Source organism: Oncorhynchus tshawytscha, linkage group LG07 (assembly GCF_018296145.1).
Source record: "Oncorhynchus tshawytscha isolate Ot180627B linkage group LG07, Otsh_v2.0, whole genome shotgun sequence".
NCBI lineage: Eukaryota > Metazoa > Chordata > Actinopteri > Salmoniformes > Salmonidae > Oncorhynchus > Oncorhynchus tshawytscha.
The window spans coordinates 43,220,630-43,247,453 of NC_056435.1; the positions used below are offsets into that span (position 1 = coordinate 43,220,630).

A 26,824-nucleotide genomic window follows, 5' to 3' on the forward strand; every position below is an offset into this window, starting at 1 on the left:
GTTGCTGAGATGCATACAACGTTTCAAAGGTCTATCATTTTCAACATAAGCCCACGTTAATGTATACTTTAACATTATATTATGTGAGCTAAACATACAAATAAAACATGAACAAATGTATAAAACATTTTCCTTCAGATTTTTTTTGAGTACTAATGTTACTACAACAACAAAAATACTTAAATACATGTAATTTTGTCCTTGAAACATTTAATTTAAATATACTGTAGAATTCCATTCATCCCTATTTGTTTAACTGGGCAAGTCAGTTAAGAACAAATTCTTATTTACAAAGACAGCCTAACCCGGACAACGCTGGGCCAATTGTGCACAGCCGTATGGGACTCCCAATCACAGCCAGTTGTAATACAGACTCGAATAGAACCCGGGTCTGTAGTGATGCCTCTAACACTGAGATGCAGTTCCTTATAGACCGCTGCACCACTGGGGAGCCCATGGACTGCTCCTACAGGGGAGTGCCAATATGGCTGACCACTGTCTTCAAAACTAACTAAATTAATTTTTGAAAAAAATAAAAAATAAATAAATAAATATATATATATATATATTTAATTTTCAATTTTTATTATTCATAATAAAACATCAACTTACATTGCTACATCAAACATGTCTAGCAAATCAAACACAGGTCAATGGCCAATACATTGCTTCTGTATTCCAGGGTTTGTATACATCATTGGTATCCCCTCCCCTCCCCCCCTCCCCTCCCCTCCCCTCCCCTCCCCTCCCCTCCCTCCCTCCCCTCCCCTCCCCTCCCCTCCCCTCCCCTCCCCTCCCCTCCCCTCCCATCGCCCTCTTCTCGTCCCTCTGTTCATCTACTCTTTACCATTCACCACTCCTCTCCTTTCCATACTTGGCAATCCCTTACTTACTCCTCTCCGATTGGCTGTTTCAGAGAAGGAGTGGTGTGACCCGGACATGCAATCTCCGCATTTTTCACCGTATCCCTTCCTGTGTTTCCACTAATTACCACAGCCACAAAGGTCCGATTGGCCATATCGTAAAAATTCAAGAAAAATAAAACGTCACTTTTGGTCTTAATTTAAGGTTATGGTTATTCACAACGTTATCAGTGTGGTTACGGTTAGGGTTACGTTTAAGATCAGATAAAAAAATATTTTTTTTATAGAAATGGGTGGGGTTTATAACTTTGTGACTGTGGTAAGTAGTGACGATCCCCCTTCCTGTACCCGGTTGAGGAAGTTAATTCGCTGACAGGGCTGGGTTCCGTGAGGGAGGCGAAAGAAACATAATTTACATGGTGGGGATAAAAACATCAACAGTATAGAAGAACAAGTTGTGCAAACACAATAAAACGTACGTGTAAAGCATATTTCCTCTCCGAGATCGTCACTGAGCGCCGCAGACATGGTAAGGCCGCGGAGACGAGCTGGAGGAATGGGTCGTTTTTGGTGGGGCTGCTAAGGGATATTAGCCAGCTAGCATGCCATCTGTCCTTTTATAGGAAGTGCTGTGTTACGTTTCGACAGAGGCATATACATTCATATAAATTATCTACCCACAGTTAGCTAAACGACCTAGCTATGAATGTTACTCCGATTTTCATTGTTAACTAACTAGCCAGCTTGATGTTCCGCGCGCAGAATAAAGTTACAGGATGTTTTGGATTGAGAAACTAGTTCGGGGATTAAAGGGGTCTCGCTCTCGCTACCCCCTCTTCTTGCAGACACACACACCATGGTTAAAATAGTACAAGCGCTGGGTTGCCTGTCGCTAAAATCGGCCTGCTCCGCCCCTTCCCTCCTTTGGATTTGAGGCGACGTGTAAACCACAACTCAACTTTTCATTGACTTCAACAATGTGAATTACGTGTTCAGTAGCTTTTGTTGACTTTACTGTGTAACGTTTTGTAGAACACGTTTAATAATGTAACTGAAATTGTTTCATGAAATAATTCACCAACATCCTTTCAATGTTAGGCATATTATGGTGCACCTGACAAAATATATTCAACCACCATTGTCACGTGCATGGCAATTCAAATCAAATCAAAGTTTATTTGTCACGTGCGCGGAATACAACAGGTGTAGTAGACCTTACAGTGAAATGCTTACTTACAGGCTCTAACCAATAGTGCAAAAAAGGTATTAGGTGAACAGTAGGTAAGTAAAGAAATAAAACAGTGAAAAATAACAGTAGCAATTATTTTCCGACTATAGGCCTATATTATGGGGCAGGTAGCCTCGAGGTTAGAGCATTGAGCCAGTAAAAAAAAAAAGGTGGATTGTTCGAGTACCAGAGCTGACAAGTTGAAAACATTTTAACAAATATTTCACTGTGCCCTTGAGCAAGGCACTTAACTCAAATTACTCCAGGGATGCCGTACAATGGCGACCCTAGCCATGACCCCACTTCCTGCAGGGGTGTTGGGATATGCAAAAAAACATTACCATTACACACTTTATTTTAAACACTTGAAGTAATGTGACTGGCTTGTCACCAACACATTTAACTAGCTACATTCACACCTCAAACTCCACTCTACTCCTTTTATGAATGTTGCACACTTGGAATGAAGGTCTAATACAATATAATGAAGAGCAGATGGCTTGTCTCCCCAGCCACCCGCTGACCTCATCCATCTTGTTGGTCCATCCTCGCTGCTCTTCTCAGCCCCCGGCGCAGTTGGTCCGGCAGTGTTTACACTGAGACTAGGGCATTGGTAAACAGTGTCAGAGAGTGCAGGTGGTGTCGTCTGAACAAGACTGATTCATCTGCCTAGAAACAACCCAAAAGTGTGAGAAGGGCATGCAGTACATGATCTGAAAACCTTGGCTGTGTTCAGGAGAAAAAAGACTGAAGTTTGTTTAGGGAAGGAATGCTTTTGTCTGTGTGATTCTCCTATAGCCAGCTGCTCTTCTCTGGCTTGTATCTACCTTGGTTTCATCTGATGACTTGGCATTTGATTTTGGATTTATTAAGATCCCCATTAGCCGACGCCAATGGTGACATCTAGTTTAACTGGGGTCTGACATGTATAACGAAAAAGACATTCAGCAAGACTACAATTTACATACACATGTTAATGTTTTAAAATGTATCTATCAGTTACACATACATGTCAGTACATACACACAAGAAGTAGGTCAAATGGGGGAGAGGTGTTGTGCTGTGAGATTTTGGTTTTTGAAACCAGGTTTTCTGCACTAGTGCTATATAAGATGGAAAGGAGTTCCATGCACTCATGGCTATGTATAATACTGTACGTTTCCATTAATTTGTTCTGGACCTGGGGACTGTGAAAAGACCCCTGGTGGCATGTCTGGTGGGGTAAGTGTGTGTGCTGTGTGTAAGTTGGCGACGCAAACAATTTGGAATTTCCTGCACATTCTTTCTTATAAAAACAAGAAGTGACGCAGTCAGTCTTTCCTCAACTCTTAGCCAAGAGAGACTGGCATGTGTAGTATTAATATTAGCCCTCTGATTACAATGAAGCGCAAGATGTGCCTCTCTGTTTTGGGCCAGCTGCAGCTTAACGAGGTCTTTCTTTGCTGCACTTGACTGGACAATATTCAAGATAAGATAAAACTAGAGCCTGCGGGACTTGATTTGTGGAGTGGTGTCAAAAACGCCACAGCGGTCCGACCTCTATCTTTACAACCTTTGAATCTATCTGTTTTGACCATGACAGTTTGCAATCTAAGGTGACACCAAGTAATTTAGTATCCTAAACTTGATCAACAGCCACACAATTCATTACCAGATTCAGCTGAGGTCCAGAATTTAGGGAATGATTTGTACCAAACACAATGCTCTTAGTTTTAGAGATGTTTAGGACCAGTTTATTACTGGCCACCCATTCCAAAACAGACTGCAACTCTTTGTTAAGGGTTTCCTTGACTTCATTAGCTGTGGTTGCTGATGCGTATAAAATGAAAGACATTGAGTTGATTACTGGTATTCCTGTGAATTTGAATATTGGCATTGGTGTGTTTTTTTGTTGTTTGCAAATCAGATGTTGTTTATGAGAACCACCATGTGTTTTGACAGGTGTTCAGTTTGTTGTTTCTAGACTTTTAGGGCTCTAGCCTATATCTCAATTTGTTGTCTTTCCATCTCTTAAGATTAGTGTGTTGCTGCACTATTTATCAGTACTTACTAAAATTCTGTTCCAATTAAATAAACAAAAGTAATAGGACTACAGTCGGAACTGCGCTAGGTTCAAGTTAGATGAATATAAACTTGACTTCAGTTGCTCCAGATTAGAGGTTGACCAATTTATGATTTTTCAACGCTGATACCGATTTAATGGAGGACCAAAAAAAGACTATACTGATTAAAAATATATATAGAAAAAATAATGACAATTACAACAATGGTCAATGAACACTTTTTTTATTATAACTTAATATAATGCATAAATAAAATCAATTTAGTCTCAAATAAATAATGAAACATGTTCAATTTGGTTTAAATAATGCAAAAACCGTTTTGGAGAAGAAAGTAAAAGTGTAATATGTACCATGTAAAAAAGCTAACGTTTAAGTTCCTCGCTCAGAACATGAGAACATATGAAAGCTGGTGGTTCCTTTTACATGTGGTCAGCCTGCCACGCAGTCTCCTCGTGGAGTGCAATATAATCGGTGTCCAACAATGCTGATTACCGATTTCTTATGAAAACTTGAATACGGCCCTAATTAATTGGCCATGCCGATAAATCGGCCGACCTCTACTCCAGATATCTCAGTCCTGTACATTTCTCAGGGGTTTCGTGTTGTGGCTGGCCTGTCCTTCCCTGCATGCTGATATCCTGATCACCATAGTTCAGAGAGGGATCACCCTCAGGGAAGTCTCTGCTAGGTGTTCCGCTAGCTTAGCTTCTCCCGATTTAACAACAATCCTCTCTGTTCCACTGCTAGATCTCCTCAGTAATTGAACATACGGAGAGCTTGTGGAGGGACTGACGCCATGAATCAATCCGTATTCATTCATCCTTTCTGAAGTTCAGTTTAATCACATTTATTTATATGTGCTTGTTTGACAAAGTTGTCTGTAATACAACACTTCACAAATGGGCCTGTATTCAAAAAGGCAAGCCTGAGCCCACAGCAGTCATCATAAAAAAAAATTAAACAATAAAAAAAGAGCCACATTTTCTTCTCTCCTCCGCTCCTGACTGCATGTGCTGCCATAGAAATAGAATAAATATAATGGACGTCCCCATTAAAGTCAATGATGGCATAATGGGTGGACTGGCGGCCTTTGCGAGTGTACCCATAGGAGCAAAGCAGGAAGTGTACCCATCCATGCTGTGATTTGTTGATTTAACTCCACTGCATTGGAAAAAAACATTGCATGAGCCACAGTTAAAGGTAGACTCCGTGAATTGCCATTGCCATGAGCAGCACCGCAGATATTGAGATGAGTGAGATGCAACACCTCGCTCTCACACAGTCACACACAGTATCTGGGCATGTGCATGCGATCGTTTCACGCTGTTCACAGCGTGGTAGCCAGGGGACCAAAACAGCGGAGAAGTTGAGCCTCACGCTTCAACTCTCAAAGTTGTGGAAATTTACCCACTATGCTGTTCACATTTTACCTTTAACATCATTTTTAATGAACATTCTACGTTACCGTGGAAATGATTGCATTACAATACCAGACAGTAATTGTGAGTGTACCCATTACCAGTCAAATTGCCAGGGTTAGAGTTTCCAAGCCCATTCTTTTAAACTACATTTTTAGTCTCATCCATAACTGTTCTATGGTAATTGTGCCAGTAAGAGCAGAGTATTGTAATGGATACTCATTCTCCACAAATTAGTATTTTAAGTGTTATTAAAATTCTTTCCTCACAAAGGTTTGTACTCAGTTTTATAGCAGAGGCAGTGGAGTGAATCGTTCACATCCTTTTGGTATAGGTTTAGTCACATTTTCAGTTGATGGGAACTGTTGTCTTCATTTATGAGCTCTCAAAGCAATCAAATAATTTACATAGACTTAAAATAATGTTGATCTTTCTAGATGCCATAAAATGACGGGCCTGTATCAATAACTGGAGGCTCCACAGCATTGCCTTATATGGTAACCAGTCAATCCGTCTTCAAACTACCATGGTTGCAAAATGTTTTTCACATTTGACCCTGTCTAAAGCATTGAGTTTTTAGCCAGGGCCCAGTTGTAGATTTAGACACTCCCCTAAAGGAATCTACCATGTGTTGTAAAGTTGCCTAGTGTACTAGATAGGCCTATCACATGCTCAAAAAGGCTATTTAGGGGCAAATCCAGAACTTCCTCACTCATGCCACTTAGTTTTGCTTTGATAAAGGCTGTTACTGAAACCATGAGCAGCTAGTTCCATGACCTATGTAATCTTAGGATGCAGTGAGTGAGTGTATGGCTATTGTTGTCAGGGTGTAAATGTTCTCTACATACCCTAGTCACGGCATGGCTCGGCTCTGTCGTATCTACCGTAAGAATGTAACATGCATCCATCACTGGCTGCCTCCTCATTCTGGGGCTGTGTGGGAGGCCGGGAACTTTTTTGGCTCTGTGGTCAATTAAATCTATTTTGTTTGATTTAAATGCAGACAGTGATGGGGATGCATTTTAAACTAAAACACTTTAAAGTTAATTTAATCTCCTTTTTAAAAGATTCATGAAAATCAACTGTGAACAGTCAACTTCTTATATTCCAAGACCAGCTTAAACTGTTGACTCTTTCTGCAGGGTTGAACTTGGCATGGATCGAGTTCATTTTCCAGTGTAAAATAAAATAAAATTGACAAAGGGCAAGTGCAACTTGCTTTTAGACTTTCTTTTGCAGAACTATACATTTTGTGTTAGAATGTGTATCAAAAGCTGACTCTTATTTTGTGTGTTTCAGAATGACCAGCAGCTGGACTGTGCTCTGGACCTGATGAGGCGTCTTCCTCCCCAGCAGATCGAGAAGAATCTCAGTGACCTCATCGACCTGGTGAGTCTCCAGCAGAAGACAACCTTATAGGGAGCGGCACTCAACTGTACGACACTTACAAATGACCTGATGATTGGCGGGGAAAAAATGATAATTAGACAATTGTGGGAGCTGTTTTATTAGACTTCAGTGCAGCTTTTGACATTATCGATCATAGTCTGCTGCTGGAAAAACAACCTGTTTATTTGGCCTTACGTCAACTCTTGATCCATGATATAGCAGAGATCTGTCTAATGGAAGCGCCTCCAACATAATCAAGTCTGTAGTTGCAGCGAACTGAAAAGAGGAGCGACCCAGGGATGTGTGTGCTTTGGGGACCTTTAACAGAAAGTAACTGGCAGAATGGGTGTTGTATGTGGAGGATGAGGGCTGCAGTAGGTATCTCAGATAGGGGGGAGTGAGGCCTAAGAGGGTTTATAAATATGCTTCAACCAGTGGGTCTTGCGATGGGTACATAGACAACCAGTTTACAGAGGTGTATAGAGCGCAGTGATGTGTCCTATAAGGAGCATTGGTGGCAAATCTGGTGAGGAACATCTAGCCACACGAGCACCCTTGCCTGCCGATCTATTAATTATGTCTCCGTAATCGAGCATATGTAGGAAGGTCATCTGAATCAGGCTTCGTTTGGCAGCTGGGGTGAGAGAGGTGCGATTATGATTGAGGAAACCAAGTCTATACTCCCAAGTACTTGTATGAGGTGACTACCTCAAGCTCTAAACACTCAGAGGTAGTAGTCACACCGGTGGGGAGAGGGGCATTCTTCTTACCAAACCACATGACCTTTGTTTTGGAGGTGTTCAGAACAAGGTTAAGGGCAGGGAAAGCTTGTTGGACACAAGAAAGCTTTGTTCTGGAGCGTTTAACACTATCTGGGGAGGTACCAGCTGAGTATGACTGTATCAGCTGCATATAAATGGATGAGAGCGCTTCCTACTGCCTGAGCTATGTTGTTCATGTAAATTGATAAGAGAGTCGGGCCTAGGATCGAACCTTGGGGTACTCCCTAGGTGACAGTCATGGGCTGAGACAGCAGAGGTGCTGACTTTATACACTGCACTCTTTGAGAGAGTTAGTCCTGCAAACCAAGCCAAAGACCTCTGTGACACTAATACTCCTTAGCCAGCCCACAAGAATGGAATTATCTACCCTATCAAAAGCTTTGGCTAAGTCAATAAAAATAGCTGCACAACATTGCTTAGAATCAAGGGCAATGGTTTCATCATTTAGGACCTTTAGGTTGAGGTGACACATCCATAACCAGAGTGGAAAGCAGATTGCATACCAGCAAGAATACTATAGACCTCAAGAAAGCCAGTCAGCTGATTATTGACAAGTTTTTCCAACACTTTTTGATAAACGGGGCGAAATTAAAATTGGCCTATAACCGTTAGGATCAGATTAATCTCCCCCTTTTTAAATAAAGGATGCACCGTGGCTGCCTTCCAAGCAATTGGAACCTCCCCAGAGAGGAGAGGGGCTCGACGCTGATGGGGCTGCAACTTTAAAGAAGAAAGGATCTGACCCAGATGGTTTTTGGGGGTCAAGTTAAGGAGCTCCTTTACCACCTTCGACTCAGTGACCACCTGCACGGAAAAGCTTTTAACAGGTCAAGGGGGAAAGAGGGAGGCGCATCAGGGCTAGTCGCATTAGAAGGGCTGGGAGATGAGGAAATGTTGGACGGACAAGGAGGCATGGCTGAGTCAAATAGGAATCCTGACTTAAATGAAGTGGTGATTAGAGCTCAGCCATGTGGTTGTTACTGACAAGGAGCAGATCAACAGGTTAATGAACAATTGGCCTGAGACAATTGAGACGTGGATTGTGTATGTGTGCCATTCAAAAGGTAAATGGGCAAGACAAAAGATGGCCTTTGAACGGGGTATGGTAGTAGGTGCCAGTGTTCCTAATGTTTGGTTTAGTCCATCTATATAAATGCACCATTTGTAAACAATCAAGATTAAGTTGTTTGATGATTCATCATTTGTTTAATGAAAGTGCTGCTGCGGGAGCTTATGCCTGATTGCCTGTTAAGCAATTCAAGGACATTAATAAACACTTGGAACATTTTATATATATTACTTCATAAGTTTGTCAGTAATGTGTTGGCTACTGCAACTTTTATGAACAGTAGCCTATGTGTAGGCCTATAGCCTATTGTCTGTCTGGTTTGCAAGGAGGGGTTTTTGGATGGCACAATTTATTTTACCTACAGTTTTCTCAAGTAACGCAGAAAGTATCAGGTTTGTTTAAACTTCCTTTTTGATTAGTCTCTTGCAATTGTTCTCTCATTTATTGCTGTACAATGTTTTTTAATAAGGCTATTCGTAAACAACTTTCTGAGTGGGAACTCCGTTAGGCCTATAGATTCATTCAATGGTTGATCATGAAATAGTAGACTATTCCTAGACCAACAAGTCACATTCAAATAGATTGGGGAGAAATTATTATTATTATTATTTTAAACAATAAGCCAGACAACGGAGTGTCCGCTGCAAAAGGTCCATGATCATCTGACATAGGGGCGAGAAACACACGTTAGGGCCAATCTGGCATTTTGCGCTGCTTTGGTGATCTCCTTTTTCTACAATCTACATTGTTCTATTGCATTATGTTAGTCTGACTACCACACAGTACCAGTCAAAAGTTTGGACACCTACATGTTAATTTTCTTAATTCTTTGCTATTTTCTACATTGTAGCATAATACTGAAGACATCAAAACTATGAAATAACACATATGGAATCATGTAGAAACCAAAAGTGTTAAATAAATCAAAATATATTTGAGATTCTTCGAAGTAGCCACCTTGATGACAGCTTTGCACACTCTCGGGATTCTCTCAACCAGCTTTACCTGGAATGCTTTTCCAACAGTCTTGAAGGAGTTCCCACAAATGCTGAGCACTTGTTGGCTGCTTTTCCTTCACTCTTTGGTCCAACTCATTCCAAACCATCTCAATTGGGTTGAGGTTGGTTGATTGTGGAGCCCAGGTCATCTGATGCAGCACTCCATCACTATCCTTCTTGGGTACATAGCCCTTACACAGCCTGGAGGTGTGTTGGGTCATTGTCCTGTTGAAAAACAAATGATAGTCCCACTAAGCGCAAACCAGATGGGATGGTGTATCACTGCATAATGCTGTGTTAGCCATGCTGGTTAAGTGTGCTTTGAATTGTAAGTAAATCACTGACAGTGTCACCAGAAAAGCACCCCCACACCATCACACCTCCTCCCATGCTTCACGGTGGGAACCACACATGCGGAGATCATTAGTTCACCTACTCTGTGTCTCACAAAGACACGGAGGTTAGAACCAAAAATCTCATGTGGACTCATCAGACCATAGTACAGATTTCCATCGGTCTAATGTCCATTGCTCGTGTTTCTTGGCCCAAGCAAGTCTCTTCTTATTGGTGTCCTTTAGTAGTGGTTTCTTTGTAGCAATTTTATCTTGAAGCCCTGATTCACGCAGTCCCCTTTGAACAGTTGATGTTGAGATGTTTCAGAGTTCAAGAAACAGACATTTATTTGGGCTGCTATTTGAGGCTGCTAACTCAAATGAACTTATCCTCTGCAGCAGAGGTAATTCTGGGTCTTCCTTTCCTGTGGCGGTCCTCATTAGAGACAGTTTATCATGGTGCTTGATGTTTTTTGCGACTGCACTTGAAGAAACTTCTTAAAGTTTGGTATTGACTGAGCTTCAAATCTTAAAGTAATGGACTGTCGTTTCTCTTTGCTTATTTGAGCTGTTCACACCTGTTAATTGAAATGCATTCCAGGTGACTACCTCATGAAGCTGATTGCGAGAATGCCAAGAGTGTGCAAAGCTGTCATCAAGGCAAAGGGTGGCTATTTTGAAGTATGTATATATATATATATATATATATATTTTAGAGAATAGTAAATATAAAGAAATACCCTGGAATGAGTAGGTGTGTCCAATTTGACTGGTACTGTATGTATTTAACTTATGGTATGAGGAATAGGCCATTTGCTGATGTCATCACCATCAATGATGGCTGTTAAACATCATCGATGGAAGATCCAATCGTAAAATCGCTCAGCCTTAGTTTTATTGCAACTGGACTACTGCCCGGTCAAGTGTCACGGAGGGACACAGGCAAACTACAGTTGGCCCAGAACAGAGAAGCACGACTGGCCCTTAAATGTACACGGAGAGCTAACATCAATAACATGCATGTCTATCTCTCCTGGGTCAAAGTAGAGGAGAGAGTGACTGCATCACTACTTGTCTTTGTGAGAGGTATTGACATTTTGAAAGCTAGGCGCTGTTTGTTCAAACGACTAGCTCACTGCTCTGACACCCATGCATACCCCACAAGACATGCCTCCAGGGGTCTCTTCACAGTCCCCAAGTCCACAAAACACTGCGAAACTCACAGTACTACATGGAACTCAATTCCGCATCAAGTAACTCAAGCAAGCAGTAAAAAAAACAACCTACACCGTATGGAACAACGCTGACTGTGAAGAGACGTATACGCTAACACACACACTTTATTGTTGTAATATTGTTTTATTGTGGTTTTCAACATTTTGTATTGTAGAGGTGTCGTATGATGAACACTTTTCTTTAAATTATTGTGATATAATTGCCTTTTTCTTGTTTGGACCCCATGACGAGTAGCCTGCTGCCTTGGCAGCAGCTAATGGGCATCCTTAATAAATAACAATAAAAACCACTCAGTCATATACACACTGACATGACCTCACCCATGCAAATCTGAGTGCTCCACAGAGAAACAAATAATCTGTCTACATTACAAATATATACTGAACAAAAATAAAAATGCAACAATTTTTACGTTTTTACTGAGTTAAAGGGAATCAGTTAATTTACGTAAATTCATTGGGCCTTAATCCAGGCCTAGGCAATTATGTTCCATGGAGGGCCACATTAGAATATATTTTTGCCTTCGTGGGCCAGAATCATATTACAGGATTATACATGTGTATGACTGTTGACCGATATATATCTACTGTAAATCATGTCCTGATATGCTACTTATTTTCCTTAACATGCACAGAAATAAACCACATCCATGTTCTACTTTTGGTAGGTCTTTTCTTTATTAAATATGCAATGAACTACACAGAGGGAAAAGACTGAAAGATCGATAAGCTCAAGTTGCAGGTCAGTGGGAGCGTTATCCACATTGAAGGTGAAAGGAGAGGAAACCAGCAGCATGATATTTTCTAACATTTTGAAAGCCTCAAAACGACGAACTCACAGTTCAAAGCATGCAGCAGCGATTTTTGTATACTTCTCCCACTGGTTGTCTGATAGGGAACATACTAGTAGGGGATGGAAGGTGTGAGTTTGTTGGCTGCTACTTGGTGGGTCAGGAAGAGTAATTTCCCCTTGAAGGCTTTGACAAGGCTGTACATCTTCCCTGGTTTGGAATTCAGTTCATTCATGAGGGCCATGATATCCACGGTGAAGGCAAAATCAGCCAACCATTATTTTTTGCAGTTGAGGGAAATCCACATTTTCCTTTCATTTGCAAAAACTCAGCAATCTCCGACTTCAGGTCCCAGACCTTTTTTAAGCATCTTCCCAAAACTCGGCCATCTCACGTTTGTGTGGTAGGGGAGATCTGCATGATCCGACTGTCTTCCAACAGTGAGACAAACTGCTTGTGGTTTAAAGATGTTGCTCTTATGAAGTTTACCACTTTAGTGACTGTATCCACAACATGGCAAATTTTCAGAACACATTTACAGAACACCACCTGATGAATAATGCAATGCAGGAAAATAATTTTCTGATCTGGGTTCAACTCAGCTACTTGATCTTATGTCCTTTTTAAAAGGCAAACATGGTTTCCTGTCAAGTTTGGGCACCATCAGTAGTCACACTGGATAACATTTCGAAACCCCGTACCAGCTTTGCCACACTTATTAACCTCCCTTATCTTTCCCTGTGGTTGTGCTCTTCATTGACTGCACTGAAGCAAGCTCCTCTGTAATTTCAAAGTCTGGGGTTATGCCTCGTAAGAATATTAACAACTGCGTCGTGTCACGTGCATCACTGCTCTCATTCAGGGCCAAGGAAAAATATGTGAAATCCTTGTCTTTCATCTGTTCCATATTCTCTGCCCTCAACTCTTCGTCTTGACAGGGAAACATTTTCAAACAGCTCTTTCTTGTCAGGGCAAAGTATTGCTGCAGAGTCCGTTTTAAACATTCTTTAATGAATTTGCCCTCCTCGACTGGGTTGCTGTGTTTAGCAATTTTGGGACAGCTAGTTCTCGCAATTCCGTTGTTTGCTGAATGCAGTTTTGTGAAAAGTCCTTGCTGCTTTTGCAACTGAGAAAGCAACTCTCTTGGTGCACTTTCCCTCTGCTCAGAAGCCATATTCCTATATTTTTCAGCATGCTTCATCAGGAAGTGTCAGGACAAGTTGTAGTCTTTCAAGACAGCGATGCGGTCTTTGCACTAGAGGTCGACCGGTTTAATCGGCATGGCCGATTTTTAATATATTTTTTTAAAATTAGGGCCGATTTCAAGTTTTCATAACAATCGGGAATCGGCATTTTTGGGTGCCGATTATGGCTGATTTACATTGCTGACCACCTGTTAGGCGAGTGCAGCATCAAAATGGCCTTGTGGCTGCAAGCTAGCATTGAACTTATCTTATAAAAAAAAAAAAAAATCTTTATTTTATTAAAATGTCGCACCCGGTTGCGGCCGGCTGCGACAGAGCGCGAACCCAGAGTCTCTGGTGGCACAGCTAGCACTGCGTTGCAGTGCCCTAGATGACTGCGCCACCCGGGAGGCCCTTAAACTCATCTTAACCCCTCTGGTACCAGTGGGACGCTCCACCTCGACAACAGCCAGTGAAATTGCAGGGCGTCAAATTCAAAACAACAGAAATCCCATAATTAAAATTCCTCAAACATAGAAGTATTTTAAAGACACTTGTTAATCCCACCACAGTGTCCGATTTCAAAAAGGCTTTACGACGAAAGCACACCAAACGATTGTTAGGTCTGCACCTAGTCACAGAAAAACACAGCCATTTTTCCAGCCAAAGGGAGGAGTCACAAAAATCAGAGAATGAATGAACCTTTGACCTTCATCAGATGACACTCCTAGGACTTCATGTTACACAATACATGTATGTTTTGTTCGATAAAGTTAATATTTGTATCCAAAAATCTCAGTTTACATTGGCACGTTGTGGTCAGAAATGCATTGTCCCAAACAAACATCTGGTGAAAGTGCAGAGAGCCACATAAAATGACAGAAATACTCATCATAAACATTGATAAACTATACAAGTGTTATTCATGGAAATATAAACTTCTCCTTAATGCAACCGCTGTCAGATTTCAAAAACGCTTTACGGCGAAAGCACACTTCGATTTTATGTTAGGTCTGCACCTAGCCACAGAAATGCGTACAGCCATTTTCCAGCCAAGGAGAGTGTCACAAAAGTCAGAAATAGCATTACAATTAGTCACTTACCTTTGAATCCCAGTTTGACAATAACTGACTGATTAGTTCCATAAAGTCCATCACTTATGTCCAAATAGCCACTTGTTGTTAGCGTGTTCAGCCCAGTAATCCATCTTCATAAGGCGCGAGCACTTCGTCCAGACGACAACTCAGTTCCATTACAGGTCGTAGAAACAAGTCAAACGATGTATGGATTCAATCTTTAGGATGTTTTTAACATAACATTAATAATGTTCCAACCGGAGAATTCCTATGTCTGAAGAAAAGCACTGGAACGAAAGCTAACTCTGTCAGGAGCGCGCGTCTTGAGCCTGAGACACTCTGCCAGTCCACTGACTCACAGGTCTCATGAGCCCCTCCTTTATAGCAGAAGCCTTAAACAAGTTTCTAAAGACGGTTGACATCTAGTGGAAGCCTTAGGAAGTGCAACTTATATATATATATACTTCTGTGTATTGATTTTAAGAAAGGCATTGGTGTTTAGGGTTAGCAAACCGCTCACGACGCCGTACACATGGTCTGCAGTTCTGAAGCCGGATGGATGTACTGCCAAATTCTCTGAAAGGACAGAGGTGGCTTATGGCAGAGAAATTAACATTAAATTCTCTGGCAACAGCTCTGATGGACATTCCAGCAGTCAGCATGCCAATTGCATGCTCCCTCAACTTGAGACATTTGTGGCATTGCACATCTTAGTGGCCTTTTATCATCCCCAACACAAGGTACCCCTGTGTAATGAATATGCTGTTTAATCAGCTTCTTGACATGGTGGATGATTATCTTGGCAAAGGAGAAGGGTTATGCCCAATGCCGTCGGGTACACCAAATAAAAATAATTCACATTTTTAAATATAATTGTTTTAATGTTTTTCACATTTTAAAACAGTCCTTTTTATATTTTACATTTTTTTTTCTTGCCTGAGTAGCCTCGTTTCATTGACAAAAATAAAATTAAACCATCTAGTGTTCAGCGAATTAACACACTGTCAAATTAACATCCAATCACATTAACCGTTACTCTTTCGCGGGAATTCAACTAACGGTCTGTATGTAGCCAAACGTAGCTGCTGCTCATTCTGTTTGCTCGAAAAAATGTTTTTTAATTTTTAAAAAAAGTATGGCTCAGACACAACAGCTCTACTGGTAGTACTGCTACTACCAGCAGTACTACACCTGCACCTGACGGACACCAGTTGTTCTGCTTCCACGAGCACATCCAATGCTAGCATCATTAAATCTATATTTTGTTGTTATCCCAGCTAGCATGGACACTGACAGTTGTGAATCTGATGCAGCCAAAGAGCTACTGCATCCTTACCCAGGAAGGCACCGAACAGACAGGACCATCGTTGGACCATCCAAGAAGCGCAAATATGATGAACTACATTTTGATTTGGGGTTCACTTGTATTGGGAGTAGTGCCTTTTCTCAGCCAGTGTGTTTATAGTACTTTTGCACATTTACACATCTCACAACTTGATGAAACCTTCACTTTTGCACAGACATTTTAGAAACAAAACATGGCAATTTGAAAAATAAGCCACAGGAGTTTTTTTGGAGTGAGATTTAAGATTACTTTCGAGTACTAAGACATGTATAAAAGCAACCGATACCATTTAATAAGAAGGGGATAGAAGCGTCGTATATGGTGAGCTACCGAGTGGCTAGGACAGGCAAGCCCTTTACTATTGTGAAGGACTTACAGTTGAAGTTTACATGCACCTTAGCCAAATACATTTAAAATCAGTTTTTCACAATTCCTGACATTTAATCCTAGTAAAAATTCCCTGTTTTAGGTCAGTTGGGATCACTGCTTTATTTCAAGAATATGAAATGTCAGAATAATAGTGGAGAGATTTTATTTCAGCTTTGATTTTTTTCATCACATTACCAGGGGGGCAGAAGTTTACATACACTCAAATAGTATTTGGTAGCATTGCCTTTTAAATTGTTTAACTTGGGTAAAACGTTTTGGGTAGCCTTCCACAAGCTTCCCAAAATAAGTTGGGCGAATTTTGGCCCATTCCTCCTGACAGAGCTGGTAACTGAGGTCAGGTTTGTAGGCCTTCTTGCTCGCACACGCTTTTTCACTTCTGCCCACAAATTCTTCTATAGGATTGAGGTTAGGGCTTTGTGATGGCCACTCCAATACCTTGACTTTTGTCCTTAAGCCAGTTTGCACAACTTTGGAAGTATGCTTGGGGTTATTGTCCATTTGGAAGACCCATTTGCGACCAAGCTTTAACTTCCTGACTGATGTCTTGATGTTGCTTCAGTATATCCACATAATTTTCCTTCCTTGTGATGCCATCTATTTTGTGAAGTGCACCAGTCTCTCCTGCAGCAAAGCACCCCCACAGCATGATGCTGCCACCCCTGTGCTTCATGGTTGGGATGGTGTTCTTTGGCTTGCCAGCCTCCCCCTTTTCCTCCAAACATAACAATGGTCATTATGGTCAAACAGTTGTATTTTTTTCCAGGTGATGTCAATATAGGAATCGTTTTACTGTGGCTACTTGTTTCCTCCAGCATCTTCACAAGGTCCTTTGCTGTTGTTCTGGAATTGATTTGCACTTTCGCACCAAAGTACGTTCATCTCTAGGAGACAGAACGCGTCTCCTTCCTGTTCGGTATGATGGCTGCGTGGTCCCATGGTGTTTATACTCGCATACTATTATTTGTATAGATGAACGTGGTACCTTCAGGCGTTTGGAAATCGCTCCCAAGGATGAACCAGACTTGTGGAGGTCTACAATGAATTCATTTTTTTCCTGAGGTCTTGGCTGGTTTCTTTTGATTTTCCCATGATGTCAAGCAAAGAGGCACTGAGTTTGAAGGTAGGCCTTGAAATACAGGTACACCGCCAATTGACTCAAATGATGTCAATTAGCCTGACAAGCTTCTAAAGCCATGACATTTTCTGGAATTTTTCAAGCTGTTTAAAGGCACAACTTGGTGTATGTAAACTTCTGACCCACTGGAATTGTGATACAGTGAAATAATCTGTCTGCAAACAATTGTTGGAAAAAATTACTTCCATGCCCTGTCTCCAGTCCACTTACTGATATCTGAACAAGAGAGCCTCACTGAAATTGTAACTACGGGACTATAAATTTGGCAACCACTGGTGTAGATGAATACTTAACATATTTACATGTTTTGTTATGCGGAATCTCGTATCAATCAATACTGATTGAATTGTCATAGTTATTAAGCTTACACACAGCTGGATTTCTGAACTCCATGATATGTATATCTCGGGGGTGTTGGGTTGCAACGACCTTAGGCGGAGTGTACCTTCGACTACATCGAGTCTCTGTTCCCTTGTATCGACTGTCTGGTTGTATTTGGTTAACATTTTATCTGATAGGGGATTTCAGCAAACAAAGAAAAGCACATGGCTACAGAGGACAAACGGGTGCACAGTGAGGGTTTTAAAGCTAGAATTTATTTTAATTAAAACTAACACAGCACCTTCCCCAATTCTGTTTCGGTAAAAATCTGAGGAACTGGCCTGGAGAAAGGGCAAGGGGAATACCTAGTCAGTCATTCAACTGAAATGTAACTTCCTGAATCAGAGGGGTACGGAGGCCTGCCTTAATCGACATCCACATCTTTGGCGCCTGGGGAACAGTGGGTTAACTGCCTTGCTTAGGGGCATAACGACAGAATTTTACCTTGTCAGCTCGGGGATCCAGCAACCTTTCCGTGAATGGAACCACTCTAAATTCATAACAGAGCTATGGATGCAAGAATTTACTATCCATGCCATTTAAAATGAGTTTAACCATGTTTTTAGGCTATACAGTGTTTGTTTGCATTCATATTGTTTACAAACATTGCAAGATTATTTTGAGTACGAAAGTTAAACTAAACTCATGAGGTATGTATAACTTATATTCTTCAAGATTCATTGGGTGTATATAATAAATCATTTACATCCAAAAATGGATGTAGCAATTAACATTTTCAGGAGTATCGACTGACAGCGACTCGTCGGAGATACAGTCCACACACTCATCTCCATTAATTTACATTATGGAGTTGAGGAACTCTGCTAGCTTATACAGACATACAGTACACTTCTAGACTACCTACTACCAGCCAGGACTGTACTTGAAATCTCCCGTAGTGCAAAAACATCTGACAGATTAAGCTGAATCAGACAGAAATCAAACCACACGTTCTCCAGTGATTGTTCTCCACATTTTTGGGGGGATCATATCCCTTCAGACCCTCGTCTGCTCCTCTTCCTTTCTTCTCCCTTTTGACAACTCACTCCCCTGGGCACCAGCACTCTCCTTGACCGCCTCAGCCCGCTCCTCTGTATCTGGTTGTTAGCGCTCATTAGTAACGCTGTCAATCACTCTACATGAGCCCATTTAGCCCCTCCCTCTCCTTACACTCACTCCTTACGGTTGGGAATCACCTGAGCTCACCTCCTTCTAGTGTCATCCTTTCCCCCCCTATACTGTTCTGTCGCCTCAACCATTCTCTTTCCTCCTTGATTCTACTTTCTACCCCAGTTTCCCACTTCTGCCTGCCTTCTGTCCCCCGCTCTGTTTCTGTGTGTCTGGCGGTTGCCAGGTGTGGGGCTGTGTCCGTGGAACAGAGCAGGCATTGTCTCTGTGTGTTCTGAAGGGAGGCGGGGGGGGTCCATGTCACGGAGTCGTCATTTGTACCCTCTTTATCCCCTGAGACTGTCATTCAAATTCTTATCATATTCTCTCCCCCTCTCATTTCCGTGTCACCTTCTCTCCCACTTAGCAAGTAGACATGGAATGAGGGAAAATTGGCTTAACCTCATCTTCCCCCTCATTCAGGGACATCATATGCCAGCTTTCTCTCGTCTCCTTGTCATCTTTTTCTCACGCACACTATGCCCTCTCTCAACTGCTGCAGTCTACCCAGCTCTTGCCAAAGATAACTTATTTGTCCCCCCCATTGTCTTGCGTCGGAAGAGGAACTCATTTTCTGAAAATCACTCTGCTCTCGGTAGCTATGTTGCACTGGCTACTACGGCAAACTATGTTCCAGCTAGCACCCTATTCCAAGCTTGTTTGAATGGCCATAGCTAGTTTGCCACCTTGTTGAAGTTGTACGGGGCTGTCCTCAGAAATCTGCATGTTAAAAGGTTAAATTACATTTTTTTAAAAATTTATTTAACTAGGCAAGTCAGTTAAAGACAAATTCTTATTTATAAACCAGTGGGTTCATTTCCTTGTTCAGGGGCAGAACTACAGGTTTTTCTTTTTTTTTACCTTGTCAGCTCAGGGATTCGCTCCAGCAAACTTGGTTACTGGCCCAACGCTCTAACCCCTAGGCTACCTGCCGCCCCCGTATCTGACTCTGAGAGCTGCCACTGTGCCTCACTACTTTGCAACATTATCTTGTTGGCCAAATATTCCAGAGAGCAGTCAGCTGTGCAATGGGACTCGGCGCACGAATCACAGCAGAACAGGCATTTCATGATTACTCATTTATGCATTAGCTAGAACTTCACTATGCTAGCTAGCTAGTGGGACTATTCAGCATTGAATGTGTGTGAACTGGCATTAGCTTCCTTGACTTTTTGAGACTGGTTCAGCGAGCAGACGCTAGCAAATGTTGTGCACATTACAAATTTACTTTTGAGGATGAAAGGGGGTTCAGGGGACGACGTCACCTTGTTAACATTTTCAAATATTAAAACAGCATATTGTAGCCGGACTGCTTTTTAGCTATCCCATATGTGTTTATGCGAGTAATCAGTGCAGACCTCAATCTGACGTGGGACAATGTCTACACCATACACACACCTAGAGCTGGGTGATATTGCCAAAATAGCGTGTGTATACATGCTCTCTCGCTACGTCCCTCGCTCGCTCTACCTCGCTCGCTCTACCTCGCTCGCTCTACCTCGCTCGCTCTCTCTACCAGTAAAACGTTTTTTGGAACACCTACTCATTCAAGGGTTTTTATTTTTACTATTTTCTACATTTGTAGAATAATAGTGAAGACATAAACTATGAAAACACATATGGAATCATGTAGTAAGCAAAAAAGTGTTAACCAAATCAAGATATATTTGAGATTCTTCCACCCTTTGCCTTGATGACAGCTTTGCACGCACTTGAGATTTTCTCAACTCGTTTCGCCTGGAATGCTTTTCCAACCGTCTTGAACGACTTCCCACATATACTGACACTTGCTAGCTGCTTTTCCTCATCTCTGCGGTCCAACTCTTCCCAAACCATCTCAATTTGTTTGAAGTCGGGATTGTGGAGGCCAGGTAATCTGATGCAGCACTCCATCACTCTCCGCCTTGGTCAAATAGCCCTTACACTGCCTGGAGGTGTTTTGGTCATTGTCCTGTTGGAAAAACTAATGATAGTCCCACTAACCGCTAGGCTACCTTCCGCCCCACTAATAATAATGGGGTGGCAGGTAGTGGTTGGACTAGTAACCGGAAGGTTGCAAGATCGAATCCCCAAGCTGACAAAGTAAAAATATGTTGTTCTGCTCCTGAACAAGGCAGTGAACCCACTGTTCCTAGGTCGTAATTGAAAATAAGAATTTGTTCATAACGGACTTGCCTAGTAAATGCACCATCCCAACTGTTTTGGGATTTTTTATCTGTGGTAGCTGATTCTGTGTATATGCAGAATGCTGTGGTAGCCACCCTGGTTAAGTGTGCCTTGAATTCTGTGTCACCAGCAAAGCACCATAACACCACCACCTCCATGCTTTACGGTGGGAAATACACATACAGAGATCATCCATTCACACACCGCGTCTCACAAAGATATGGCGGTTGGAACCAAAAATAACCAATTTGCACTCTAGACAAAAGAACACATTTCCATCGGTCTAATGTCCATTGCTCGTGTTTCTTGGCCCAAGCAAGTCTCTTCTTATTGGTGGTCTTTTAGTAGTGATTTCTTTGCAGCATTTCAACCATGACGGCCTGATTCACGCAGTCTCCTCGGAAAAGTTGATGTTGAGGTGTCTGTTACTTGAACTCTGAAGCATTTATTTGGGCTGCAATTTCTGAAGCTGGTAACTCTAATGAACTTAACTCTGCTGCAAAGGATAACTCTGGGTCTTCCATTTCTGTGGCTGTCCTCATGAGAACAGTTTCATCATAGCGCTTGATGTTTTTTTGCAACTGCACTTGAAGAAACTTTAGTAGTTCTTGAAATGTTCCGTATTGACTGACCTTCATGTATTGATGAACTGTAATTTCATTTAGCCTATTTGAGCTGTTCTTGCCATAATAAGGACTTGGTCTTTTACCAAATCTTCTGTATACTTGTGACAACACAACTGATTGGCTCAAACGGATTAAGAAGGAAAGCAATTCTACAAATGAACTTTTAAGGCACGCCTGTTAATTCAAATCAAATGTATTTATATAGCCCTTCGTACATCAGCTGATATCTCAAAGTGCTGTACAGAAACCCAGCCTAAAACCCCAAACAGCAAGCAATGCAGGTGTAGAAGCACGGTGGCTAGGAAAAACTCCCTAGAAAGGCCAAAACCTAGGAAGAAACCTAGAGAGGAACCAGGCTGTAGGGTGGCCAGTCCTCTTCTGGCTGTGCCGGGTGGAGATTATAACAGAACATTGCCAAGATGTTCAAATGTTCATAAATGACCAGCATGGTCCAATAATAATAAGGCAGAACAGTTGAAACTGGAGCAGCAGCACGGCCAGGTGGACTGGGGACAGCAAGGAGTCATCATGCCAGGTAGTCCTGAGGCATGGTCCTAGGGCTCAGGTCCTCCGAGAGAGAGAAAGAAAGAAAGAGAATTAGAGAGAGCACACTTAAATTCACACAGGACACCGAATAGGACAGGAGAAGTACTCCAGATATAACAAACTGACCCTAATTGAAATGCATTCCAGGTGACTACCTCGTGAAGCTGGTTGAGAGAATGCCAAAAGTGTGCAAAGCCGTTGTTAGGTTCTTATTTTTCAGAGTAAATAACTTGCGGACATTAGAGAAGCTTTAACCAAGTTTAAACACTCCTCCAATCCTTACATTTTATGGCTCTACATGAAGCTAATAAAGAGGGTAACAGGATAACAAACCTTTATTACTCCCTTAAGAGAATCTGTCCTCACCTCCTGACCTCAACACATTCCTTCATCTAATCCACAGATGTCCATTGATTTTCTTCATAGAACCATTCACTTCGGACATAACCCAGTCTCTTTCATTTCCTATCTCAATGATCAAAGTTTAGCCAATTCCAACACTGTCAAGGCAAAGGGTGGCTCTTTGAAGAATCTCAAATATTTTGGTTACTACATGATTCCATGTCATTTCAAAAATGTTGCTGTCTTCACTATTATTCTACAATGTAGAAAATAGTCCAAATAAAGAAAAACCCTTGAATGTGTAGGTGTTCTAAAACCTTTGACCTGTACTGTATATACACTACCGTTCAAAAGTTTGGGATCACTTAGAAATGTCCTTGTGTTTTGCGGGTACTATTTAATTTAGCTGCCAGTTGAGTACTTGTGAGGTGTCTTGTTTCTTAAACTAGACCCTAATGTACTTGTCCTCTTGCTCAGTTGTGCACCAGGGTCTCCCACTCCTTTCTATTCTGGTTAGGGCCAGTCTGCACTATTCTGTGAGGGGAGTAGTACACAGTGTTGTACGAGATCTTCAGTTTCTTGGCAATTTCTCGCATGGAATAGCCTTTATTTCTCAGAACAAGAATAGACTGACGAGTTTCAGAAGAAAGTTCTTTGTTTCTGGCCATTTTGATCCTGTAATCAAACCCACAAATGCTGATGCGCCAGATACTCAACCAGTCTAAAGAAGGCCAGTTTTATTGCTTCTTTAATCAGCAGTTTTCAGCTGTGCAAACACAATTGCAAAAAGGTTTTCTAATGAGCAATTACCCTATTAAAATGATAAACTTGGATTAGCTAATGCAACGTTCCATTGGAACACAGGAGTGATGGTTTTTGATAATGGACCTCTGTACACCTATGTAGATACTCCATTAAAATCTGCCGTTTCCAGCTACAATAGTCATTTACAACATTAACAATGTCTGCACTGTAAATTTGCTTTTCTTTCAATCAAGGACATTTCTAAGTGACTCAACTTTTGAACGGTAGTGTATATATTTTAATTGAACCTTTATTGAACTAAGTTAAGAACAATTTCGGCCTATTCCAACCAAACCCGAACAATGCTGGGCCAATTGTGCGCCACCCTATGGGACTCCCAATCATGGCTGGTTGTGATGGCCTGGAATCGAACCAGGGACTGTAGTGATGCCTCTAGCACTGAGATGCAGTGCCTTGGACCGCTGCGCCACTCGGGAGCCCGATAAACTGGGTGGTTCAAGCCCTGAATGCTGATTGGCTGAAATCTGTATATCTGAAAGCCGTGATCGGGTATGACAAAATTTTATTTCTACTGCTCTAATTACGTTGGTAACCAGTTTATAATAGCAAAGGGGACCTGAGGTTTGTGGTAAATGGCCATTATACCATAGCTAAGGGCTGTATCCAGGCACTCCACGTTGCGTCATGCGTAAGAACAGCCCTTAGCCGTGGTATATTAGCCATATACCACACCCTCTTGGGCATTAATTAATTAATTGTACACCAGAGTATACAAAACATTAACACCTGATCTTCCAATGAGATTATCCAGGTGAACGCTATGATCGTTTTATTGAATATGTTTACATACACACTAATTCGATATTAAACATATGGCAGGAGGCAGCGTATTGAAATGGTCATGTAAACACCTTACTCTGCATATCTTAATTGGCGAAAGGTCAAAATCGAAGTACGCATCCGTTGCTCAGAAAACCAGCCGTTTTAAGCAATCTTTTGAATTATTAGGACATGTAAACAGCTTATTTTGGCGGTCAAGCTGTGTCTTTGATCTGCGCATGTGCCAGCACCAGTAGCGCAAGCCTCCCTCTAGTGTGAAGTGAGCTCGAGAAAAACAAAGTATGCATCTTAGAAATTGTTTTCACATACACATTTTGTCTGAACTCTGAATCAAATAGGCTAAACCAAAAATAACATGGTCACTGTCGTAGAATGTTTATTTTGAATGGCCATTTTCTGCGTTTATCAAAAGTCCCATCAGGTAGCCTGATTTCAGATGTCCATGTAAAAAGTATTAGGGAAATTGTTCTTGTTGCAAAGCATATAACTGTTTTAAACAATCTATTATACTATAAACAATAATTGTATTATTGTGTGCATGTAATCGTTTTCATTCACTAAATCCACTTCAATCAGTGTGGAGGAGACTGGTAAAAGAAGGGTTTGAGACATGGATTGTGTATGTGTGCCATTCAGAGGGTGAATGGGCAAGACAAAACATGTAAGTGCCTTTTTGAACGGGGTATGGTAGTAGGTGCCAAGTGCACCGTTTTTTTAAAGAACTGCAACGCTGCTGGGTTTTTCATGCTCAACAGTTTCCTGTGTGAATCAAGAATGGTCCACCACCCAAAGGACATCCAGCCAACTTGACACAACTGTGGAAAGCATTGGAGTCAACATGGACCAGCATCCCTGTGGAATGCTTTCGACACTTTGTGGAGTCCATGCCCTGACGAATTGAGGATGTTCTGAAGGCAAAGGGGGGTGCAACTCAATAATAGGAAGGTGTTCCTAATGTTTGTGTATTTGTCAAGTAAGGTTCTTTTTAAAGTTTGGCAAAATGTTCTGGTCCTTCATGTCAGCCTTGGTTTGGACATGAGGCTGTAGCCAATATGCATATCACCTACACTTTGACATGTAGGCTTTTTTTATTTATGTAGATTAAAAATAGATTTGAATATTGCGATGTTTGCTGCTCTGATCCAATTCTGATTGGTGTAATTGTTTGATATTGTGAATTTATTAAATCTATATTCTTCTTGTCCTGGACAAGAGGATAAGTGTTCATGTCGAGACCTGTGTTTTTATGTAGTGTATCACCCTTGAATGGCAACAAATTAATTAATTTGAATAGGCTTTCTCCATTCAGATGGTTTTATACTCAACCAAACTATGACAATACTGAATGTGAAGTTGTCCAATTTGTTGAACTTTTCATTTAATTTAGCACTGTATTAAAATGTTATGCTGTAGACGATATTGTAAAAATTAAAATCCATGTCGATCCATACCGGTTGTCACAAAATATAATTTTGACTAAATTAAAGACTCAAAGTATGTGAGTCATTACTCTCTGTCTTTAAATGTGCTTGTAGAGTGGGTTGATTGGCTGAGGAAAAAGAAGAAACCCTCACACTGCTCTTGATAGTTTCACTGCTCTTTATTAAGCCTTACGTAGCGGCCTCAAGGCCTTCGTCAGAGCATTTGTGGGTTGATGGGGGGAAAACATATTGATCGGTTCCAAATCATATTAGCTGTATTTGAAATCTGTTGTTCGCAAGTTACTATGGTACCTGGTTTAAATACACTGTATAAAATTGTACAGTATGCTTCAAAAAAATGTGAACATAAGAGACCTTATTTTTAGAAAGTGTTTTGGAGAACATTTTGACTGTTCATGTACACTGCCTTCAGAAAGTATTCTTACCTCTTGACTTATTTCACAATTTGTTGTGTTACACACACACGCATACAATACCCCCTAATGACAAAGTGAAAACATGTTTTTTTTTTACTAAAAAAAGGAAATGAAATCTCATTTATGTAATTATTCACATCCCTGAGTTACAGCTGTGAGTCTTCCTGGGTTTCTCTGAGCTTTGCCCACCTGGATTGGACAATATTTGCACTTAAAAAAAATATTTAAAAAATTCTTCAAGTTGTTTGTTGATCACAGCCATTTTCAAGTCTTATTTTTGCTGATTTTAAAAAATGTTATTATTCAATTCTATTTAGGCCACTCAAGAAGATTCAATGTCGTCTTGGTTAGCAACTCGTGTAAATTTGGCCTTGTTTTAGATTATTGTCCTGCTGAAAGGTGAATTTGTCTCCCAGTGTCTGGAAATCAGACTGAACCAGGTTTTTCCTCTAGGATTTAGCCTGTGCTTAGCGCCATTCCATTTATTTTTATCCTAAAAAAGCTCCCTAGTCCTTGCTGATTACAAGCATACACATTAGGGATGCACAATATATCGGTGAACATATTTCGGAATCGGACGATATTAGCTAAAAATGCCAACATCGGTATCAATATCTAGTTTAACGCAGATGTTAAAAACTGATGTCAAAGCTCTACCGTGCATACCTATTAACATAGGTACATGATGTAATGGTGCCACACAAAATGTTGCGCTACACAGCATTCCTAACCTAGCCCACACAATGTCTGCTGTGTGGATCAAGCAAGTCAACAAGTCGAGCAGTCATTTTGAAAGAGTTAAGAATTTCAGCGAGACTACTCAAAGGCGAAATCA

General features: G+C 41.2%; 1 protein-coding gene across 2 annotated transcripts in view; it reads left to right on the forward strand.

Moving 5' to 3' along the window:
- Positions 1-1,192: 1,192 nt before the first annotated feature.
- Positions 1,193-26,824, forward strand: part of LOC112254556 (F-actin-capping protein subunit beta isoforms 1 and 2) — a 31,901-nt gene continuing 6,269 nt past the window's right edge. The window contains exons 1-2 of one of the 2 annotated variants that reach the window (XM_024427244.2): positions 1,193-1,392; positions 6,872-6,961. In XM_024427244.2, the coding sequence (XP_024283012.1) occupies positions 1,390-1,392; positions 6,872-6,961 (93 nt within the window). In that variant the 5' untranslated portion in view covers positions 1,193-1,389. The remainder of the gene's footprint in view (positions 1,393-6,871; positions 6,962-26,824) is intronic. The other variant, XM_024427247.2, reaches the window with a different exon arrangement.